The sequence below is a fragment of the Leptopilina boulardi genome, unplaced genomic scaffold (assembly GCF_019393585.1).
Source record: "Leptopilina boulardi isolate dan_hultmark-lab unplaced genomic scaffold, ZJU_Lbou_2.1 LbouV2_244, whole genome shotgun sequence".
NCBI classification, from domain to species: Eukaryota; Metazoa; Arthropoda; class Insecta; order Hymenoptera; family Figitidae; genus Leptopilina; species Leptopilina boulardi.
Window position 1 is genome coordinate 173,594 of NW_026137801.1, and position 9,266 is coordinate 182,859.

At 33.8% G+C, this 9,266-nt stretch overlaps 1 protein-coding gene across 1 annotated transcript; it reads right to left on the reverse strand.

Annotated features, from left to right (window-relative positions):
* Positions 1–995: 995 nt before the first annotated feature.
* Positions 996–1,880, reverse strand: LOC127280402 (uncharacterized). The gene has a single exon (XM_051303361.1). The coding sequence runs from the start codon at positions 1,878–1,880 to the stop codon at positions 996–998; it is 885 nt and encodes a 294-aa protein (XP_051159318.1).
* Between the last annotated feature and the right edge of the window lie 7,386 nt (positions 1,881–9,266).

Consider the following 9,266-nt stretch of genomic DNA (forward strand, 5'->3'; position numbering starts at 1 on the left):
GGACATCATCGATGTATGCAAAAACAAAGTCCAATCCGTCAAATACCTGATGAATGAACCTTTGAAAGGTCTGACCAGCATTTCGCAGCCCGAATGTCATTACCAAAAATTCATAAAGACCGAATGGGGTAATGACAGCAGTTTTTTTAATGTCTTCAGGAGCGATTGGAATTTGATGATAAGCAGTCTCAAGATCAATCTTCGAAAACCTCTTCTTCCCCTGGAGCCTGGACGAAAATTCGTGGATATGAGGAACAGGGTATCTGTCAGGAACTGTCACAGCATTTAAACCACGGTAATCACCGCAGACCCTCCATTCATCGTTTCCCTTAGGAGCCAAATGAATTGGAGAAGCCCATTCGCCAGAAGAACGACGAACCTTACCAGCCTTCTCCCATTCCCGAAAAGTCTTCTCAGCATACTTTTGTTTTTTAGAGGAAGTCGACGAGCACGAGAAAAAACCGGATAACCTTCAGTGATAATATGATGATGAACAGCACGTGTTGGAGGACGCTCAGGTTGTATCAAACTAGTAATTTCGGGATAAGACGACAAATTTTTTGCATAAGTTGACTTACGATCCGTGGTTGCCACATCACAAACAGATGCTTCATGCAAGAAACCAACGGCCTCAATTTGAGTGAGAGGATCAACTAATCTGCATCGACGCAGATCAACAACTAAGCCATAATGAGACAACAGGTCCGCTCCAATTATGGGATAAGGAAGCGCAGCTACACAAAAATTCCACGAAATTGCGCGTCTCAAACCAATATTTAATGTCAAATTGCGTTCACCGAAAGTCGGGATTCGAGTATCGTTAGCAGCATATAGGAAAAGCTCGGTTTGTCTAGATTTAGATTTTTTATTAACAGGAATAAGGGAAACATCGGAACCGGTATCGATAAGAAACTTCATTCGGGTTTCCCGATCGATAACATGGAGACGTTTAGAAGAAGCACCCACTCCGACTGTCTCCGTACGGAGGGGGGCTATTAGTTTTCCTTAACCTCCTTTTTATTATCATTACCGTTCTCCTTGGAATAATCAACCCAAGAGCAAGGCTTTCTACAATCTCTCGTCTTCTTTCCAAACTTTTTATGATAAAAACATCTTTCATTCGGATTCGAAGATTTAGAACGAGCTCTTCCCTTTGATTTAGATCGAGATCTGTTATTAGAATAATTGTCGCGAGAACGAGATTCACGTTTTAAAGAAGCTACTTGCGCGGTCAACGAGTCAATTCTTTTCATAAGGTCTGAAGTATGCGCATCTTCAACCATAGTTGAAGCAACATTTACGGTTGTCAGCTCGACAGTTTCGAAGATCTTATCAGCCATAACGGCGAGATTAGAAAGATCCTCGATTTGAGACGCAACTGATATAGCACGATGTTGAACTGGCAATTGATCCAGAAAAATAGAACGAATGATATCGGTACCGCACCGATTATCATTCAAATTATTTAACCTGCTAAGGATTTGTGATGGTTTCCCTGCAGAAGAAACATCATCCTTAAGTAACTGCCGCAAACGTGCTTCAGAAGAAACAGAAAAATGACCAATTATTCGCGCCTTAATCCGATCATAAAGATTCTCAGGACGAGGGTTTATGATGATTAAATCGCGAATGCATATTATAACATCCGCATCCAACTGTTCAATAACGTGATTAGATTTAGTTTTATCACTCGTGATTCTCCCGTTCGCAAAAACAGCTTCGACTTGAATAAACCATAAGCTCGGATCCTCCACATAAAATTTTGGAATCTTGCCTAAACGAGTGGCATCAACCTCATCATGGATCTGCAATTCCGCAATACGCGCGACCGCATCATCCAGTTCGACCTTCAACTGATCCAAATCTTCCTGAGAAGCCATTGCGAAATAAAAAAAATAAAGGTTTTATTTATAAATAAAACTCAAAATGCTCGATAGTTATATAAAATTATATAAAAAAATGTAAAAATACTCTTATAAAAGTATTCGGAACCTCACTGAACCAAATCGAACATAACAAAAATAAATTCTCATCAAAGGTAAATCTCGAACCCGAAACCAGCAATCAAAATGTTACTCAAATTGTACATTTATAAAATCGTGTGACGCACAGAACGAAACGTAGTAAAAACAAAAAAAAATTTAAAGCGAGAATATCGTTGCTAATATCGCTAAACAAAACCATAAAAAAAAATAATGCAAATTTCCATGTCAATTGAATTATTCAAAAATTGAAACGCAGAAAATAATATTGTTTACAATATCTTTGTAGAATCGCTTACATCAAAATAATTAGACTTGTCAAATATCTTTAAGTCTATGAGCGAGAGAGAAAAAAAAATATATATTCCCAAAAAAATTTTTTCGAAAATGACTAAGTTAAATTAAAATTTAAATAACTCACTTCAAAAATGACGCAAAGAAAAGTAAGATTGAACTTGTAATGTAGATCATAATAACAAAGATCACATTGTCAATCCACAAAGGCGTTGTCAAAGTAATTCTCATTTCGTAAATAAATTTTTGTTACGGTACATCGTTAATCAAAAATTAGTTAATTTTAATATAATAAAAGGGAAAAATAATGTTGAAATTTCCTCATAATATTGAAAATTTAAATTTTCTCACTTTGAAAGTAATATTTTTCAAATATGGATCAAATCCACAAAAAAATTTTTAATTTTCGCGAAAAACGTCTATATCGCAAAATAGATTATGTCAAAAAAAATGTTGCGCGGAAGCACAATATATTTAAAATGATTCTTTTAAAATAATATTAAGATTAAAATATTTCTGCGTCAAATGTGAGATAAAAAATAAATAATAACTTACGATAATAGATATGACAAAAAACAGATAAAAGCAAGGAAAAGTGTGTACAAGATAATACGTCCTTCGAGGTAGATGCAGCTGGAGAATGCGACGTATAGTTCCATCCAAAAATTGAAAAAGTCTTCCTCTCGACTCGGCACCAGCACCTGGAGTTGACAGGAACAAAGTCTCGTAATGAAACTCTCAGGATTACGCCGTGAAAATCAGAAAAAGAAAAGACTCATCAGGGGACAGAAAAGTCTTGAAACTGTTATTTTGCACCAGGAAGGAAAAATTCACATACCTGTTGCATAGGCAGGAATGGTATGCCTATGCGCCGTTTCAAAAAGTGTTTGAAAAGTCAGTTGACTGCATTGCCGCAAACAATTGAATGAAAATTTTACATCAATTCCTCAAAGTCGTAGAAAAATTGGTAGCAACGAAATTCTGCTTGGCATTGTCAAAGATGATAAAAATCGTCAGATATCCTCAAAAGCAGTGAATTTATTAATAAACTGGCTCGCTGATATTGACTCAGAGTAACTGCTCCAAAATGGCGAAATCAGTACATGACCGCATGGCATATATGTAAAGCGAAAAAGATGACATAAAATCACTCCCTTCATTAAAAATATTGCCAGGGATAAATCAAGAAAAAATTCTTGTTGCGATAAAATTTTAAAAATTTTTCGATTTTGCATATTTGTGCAGATAAAAATCGATATATATTTTTGCACTTTAACCTCGTGGCCGACGAGAAATTGATCACGTCGGGGTCACCACTATGGGGTTTTTACTATATTTAGAAGGATCCCCATTTATTGCGTATCCGTAAATAATATGACTCCATATAATATTAACAATAATTATTTATTATAAATGATATAACACGAGGTTAAAATATATATATAGAGGTACGTCACAATATAACCTCATTCTCTGAGCACAGCCAGATAAGAACTAACCTTCCTATAGTCATATGTGACTAGACTCTCCGTAGAGCTGCACGTAAGCAGTAGAAATATAAAAGTTACTAATGTCCCTATAACTGGGAGCAACCTTGAAGAAGAGAAGTCCCCACATTCTATCACGAATTGCGCCATCTGCCTTGAAATATTTCTTATGAGCATTTGTTGATAAAATTATAGTCCTATAGTTTTCTCTATCTATTGAATCTATATAATTTTCTTCGGGTGTTTTTTTTAAATAAAAGCTCAAGCAAACCTCTAGTTGCTGGATAACTTGAATTTTTTTATAAAAATGTCATTTTTATCAAAATTTATTGGTGAATCACCAATCATTAATTTCCCTTTAGATAATTTTCTTACACCATATATATTGTCTATATCCTTTTTATTTTCATCCAATAATTGCACAGGCACACAAAAAAAGTTGTCTGTTTCTTGAACTAGACATATATTTCCTATAGTATTTTGGACCGCTGAAACCGAATCTGAGCTCAGAATTGCTCCATCACCCTCAGCTTTTTTTTAAATCGACCAAAACCACCCTTAAACGGATAAATTCACACTTCGGAGATAAAAAGTAAATCAACTTATTTTTTAAAAAAACCTAATTTTACTTCTACGAAACTTTGCTCCACTAACTCAAAAACAAAGCCAGCATTGATCCAGCACCCCCCTGAATTTTTATAATTGAAAAAACTACCCCTAATCTGAAGAATCAAATTCAGGAGATAAAACAATAAAATAACTGATTGACCAATTTTATAACCAGATATTTTTACTCCAGCAATGCAGAAACAAAGCCAGAAATGCTCCCTCACCCTCTAAATTTTTTTTAAATCGAAAAAACCACCCTTAAATTGAAAAATTCAAATTTAATAAGTAAAAAATATTAAATTACCGGTTATTTTAAAAAACTACATACATGTAAGGTTCTGTTTTTAAAGAAACCGTTAATTTAATATTTTTTACTTATTAAATTTGAGTTTTTCTATTTAAGGGTGTTTCTTTCGATTTACAAAAAATTTAGAGGGTGAGGGAGTATTTCTGGCTTTGTTTCTGCCTTGCTGGAGTAAAAATACCTGGTTATAAAATTTTTTAATCAGTTATTTTATTGTTTTACCTCCTGAATTTGATTCTTCAGATTAGGGGTAGTTTTTTTCATTTAAAAGAATTCAGAGGGTGATGGATCAATGCTGGCATTATTTTTTTGAGTTAGTAGAGCAAAACTACATACATGTAAGGTTCTGTTTTTAAAAAAAGCCGGTAATATAATATTTTTTTACTTCTTAAATTTGAATTTTACTATTTAAGGGTGGTTTTTCGATTTAAAAAAAATAGAGGGTGAGGGAGCATTTCTGGCTTTGTTTCTGCATTGCTGGAGTAAAAATATCTGGTTATAAAATTTTTCAATCAGTTATTTTGTTGCTATATCTCCTGAATTTGGTTCTTCAGATTAGGGGTAGTTTTTTCGATTAAAAAAATTCAGGGGGTGCTGGATCAATGCTGGCTTTGGTTTTGAGTTAGTGGAGCAATGTTTCGTAGATGTAAAATTAGGTTTTTTAAAAAAATAAGTTGATTTATTTTTTATCTCCGAAGTGTGAATTTGTCCGTTTAAGGGTGGTTTTGGTCGATTTAAAAAAAATTGAGGGTGATGGAGCAATTCTGAGCTCAGATTCGGTTTCAGCGGCCCAAAATACTATAGGAAATATATATGTCTAGTTCAAGAAACAGACAACTTTTTTTTGTGTGCCTGTGTTGTAAATACACATTTGAAATATTCTCTTTTAAATTTTGTGGTGAATCAGAAATTTTTGGAATGTTTTCTTTAATATCTTCATCTGAAGCTGCTGTTCTAAATGAAGCTTCATTGTCATCATAATAATTATTCATTTGTAAATTATCATAATGATTATTCATTTGCAAATTATCATAAAGATTATCTTCTTCTTCTTGACTTGCTTTAGCAATTTCTCCAAGAATATTTTTTTGTTGTTGCAAATTTTCAACTTGTGCGTAAGGCATATTGTTGTTTTTGTTACTTCAATGTATATAACTATACTGCTGTTTTGTTAAGTTACTATTCTAATTTTATAAAACAATCAAAACATTTTCTGTATCTACCCTGATTAATTTCACGATCTTTATCAATCACTAGAAAATCATGCTTATTTTTTCAGCAAGAACTGCAAATTTCTTTAAATTTTGTAAAGGACATATCAGTATTTATATGATCATCATAAATATGCTTTAAATTCATTTTTTTTTTTTTTTTTTTTTTTTTTTTTTTTTTTTCTCAATTTATACTCCTGTCCTATTGGCCTAACGCTCTCGACAAGAGTCCCCGAGGAATACTTTTTGAATGGAAGCATAACCCTGAAAATTATTCTAAATTATTAACCTAGTGCGCCTACAGTACGACTTTCGACGATAGGAGTACTCGCATTTGCCTGGACCACCCGTAATGGGTTTTCTCGCCAGAGGAGTAGGAAAACTGTAGAAAACCTCTCCTGAGTACAACCGGCTTATTGACAACCGAGTTCCAGCGGTGTGAATCGGACAATTAATCGACAATCCACACCGTTGTACCTCGGCGTCAAGCCTACGCTCGGTATGTCTTCACGTGGTGAAAACACATCCGGTCACTGCGTTCACAAAGGGTAACCCATCTTTGCACTAACCGTGCTCAGAAGTGCTTAACCTCATCGAACGCAGACCAAGTGTTCTCACCACCAAGCCATTACCGGCGACTTTAAATTCATTTCATCTTGTCTAAATAATATCAACAAATTGACATTGTCACGTATTAAATGTATAGGAATCCGCGCATAAGTCTGGCATAAATAAAAACAGTCACTGGCCTTGTGTCTCCTCATAGCAAAGAACGCTTTAATATTATCTTGTTTCTCACATGCCACGTCATCAAAGATAAATATTGAGTTAGGTCGCGCATCGTTCGGTGCCACAACATCCGCATGTTCATTAAATGGAAAATATTCAACACCATCTACCGGTTTTAATATGCTTTTAAGAAATTTATATTTTGGTTGATATAATGATTTTGAATAGACATATACGTTTTCAAATCTTAATCCGTTTGGATGTGTTAATAGTGCAAGTAAAGCATTTGTTTTGCCACAATTAGATGGTCCACAAAAAATTGCTCGAACACTATTTGGTAGTAAATCACCGTGTCGACTTTCTTCATTATTATCATACTTTTGAGTAATTGTGTCAAAATTGAAAACAGGCAACTTAATAGATTGTGCTTTAAACTCTATCTTGTTAAATACTGAGTTGAAAAAGTATAAATGCAATACTTTTATAGTATAAACGTCAGTTCATGAAAAGCTGACAATAAAGTAGGTTGTACTTTCAAACATTTGAGGATTCGTATAAATACTTTGGTTTTATACTTTTTAAAATTAGTATTGAAAAAGTTTTCTTCGTACAAGGAATATAAACATGCTAATTCATAAAAAAACAGACTAGTAAAGTAGTAATAAGCAAACCTCTAGAAGGGTGAGACGAGGAAAAGGTTTTCTAAATAAATTGATAAATAATTTACCAGTGGGAATTTCATATTCCTGGCTATCAATATTGTGCTCCAGGGACAAAAGTAACAAAAAGAGTTGCGCGAGGCGATCCAGGAATTAATCCTCTTGACGCAGCTTGTAAAGATCACGATATTGCTTACTCGCAAAATAGGGAAAATATAGAAGTACGAAACGCAGCCGATAAAGTTCTTGCAGAAAAAGCTTGGAATCGTGCCTTTGCTAGAGACGCTGGTGTTGGTAAAAAAGCTGCAGCTTACGCAATAACAAATGCAATGAAGCTAATTTCTAAACTTGGAATGGGAATTAAGTCGAGAAAAAAAAATATAAAGAAAAAGCGAAAAAATAGAATGAAAAAATCAACATTGCGAAAAATTATAGCTGCAGCTAAAGATGCAATGAAATTAGGTACAAATGCAAAATCTACTATCAAATCTGCTTTGCAAGGTGCACGTATAGCAGTAAAAAGTGCTGGTGGCAAGCGTAATATAAATAAGCCTCGAATTTTACCAATACCCTCTAAAGTTGGGGGCGTTTTACCTTTTCTTATTCCTTTATTTGCGGGTTTAAGTGCTACAGGGGCATTGGCAGGAGGGGCAGCTGGAAATACGAAAGCTGTAAATGATGCAAGCGCTGCAAAACGTCAACATGAAGAAAGTAAACGTCATAATAAAACAATGGAGTCGATTGCCTTAGGAAAAGGGCTTTACTTGAAACCATATAGGACAGGATTAGGGATTTCATTTAAAAAAGGATTAGGTTGCAAGTCAAAAAACTGAAAATGAAGCTACCTCACCGAACCCTTACAGATTTAAATTTACTTAAATTTGCAAAGCGCCTGAAAATTCCATATTTTAGAGGAATTTTCATGCGAAATGAACTATCTGTAAGCGGCCCTAGAAAGTATGAATCAGCAATTATAAATTTAGATGATAAAGATGGTCGGGGTACACATTGGTGTGCTTATAAAAAGAATAAAAATGAAGTTATTTATTTCGATAGCTTCGGCAATCTTCGACCACCTTTAGATCTTATTGAATATTTCGGTGCTGGTAGCATAAAGTTTAATTATGAAAAATGTCAAAATTATGACACATTTGTCTGTGGACATTTATGTCTTAAATTTTTATTTAATCAGTTAAATTTTCCTGATATGTATTCTATACATATAAAAGACAAATAATTTGAAATTTCAATTTAGTTAATAGTTTGATTTCATCATGGACGGTTCACTGATATTAACATTATCAGGAAATTCTTCAATCTTAGAATCTCAATTCTTTCCACCCATTGACTTATCACCATTAAAAAATTATGCGCTCGGTCTTGTCGAATTTTTAACATTCAATTCTATTCCTAACATTGATATTGGAAAAAATAAAATTTATGTAGGCAAAGAAGAATTTATTATTCCTACAGGAAGTTATGAAATAAGTGACATTGATCAAGCGTTGCATTTAATTTTAAAAAATAAAGGTATTTTTTTTAGAATTAAACCCAATACCCGCGTGGAAACGGAAAAATGGCAAAGTCTAATAAAGAATGGCCAAAGTTTTAGACAAAGTAATCAAGCTCTAAGCCATACTTTGAAACCTTGGCCAACAACTAAAACACCATTGCTTATGTCCGTTTCCCATACTTCAAAATCTATCAAACCTTGGCCAAAGGCAAAAATGTTTTTAATCGTGAAATTTTTTTCATTTTGAACTAAGTCCAAAATCTGGCGAGCCATGGCCAAAGGCAAAAATGTTTTTAATAGTGAAAACATTTTTATATTTTCACAATCGCCAAAATCTGGCGAACCATGGCCAAAGGCAAAAATGTTTTTACTTACCAATTTTTTTTTTAATTTTGACTAAGTCCAAAATCTAGCGAACCATGGCCAAAGGCAAAAATGTTTTTAATTACCAATTTTTTTTTAATTTTGAACCAAGTCC

Coding starts and splice junctions, on each gene's coding strand:
- LOC127280402 (XM_051303361.1), bottom strand. CDS start 1,880: ATGGCTTCTCAGGAAGATTTGGATCAGTTGAAGGTCGAACTGGATGAT.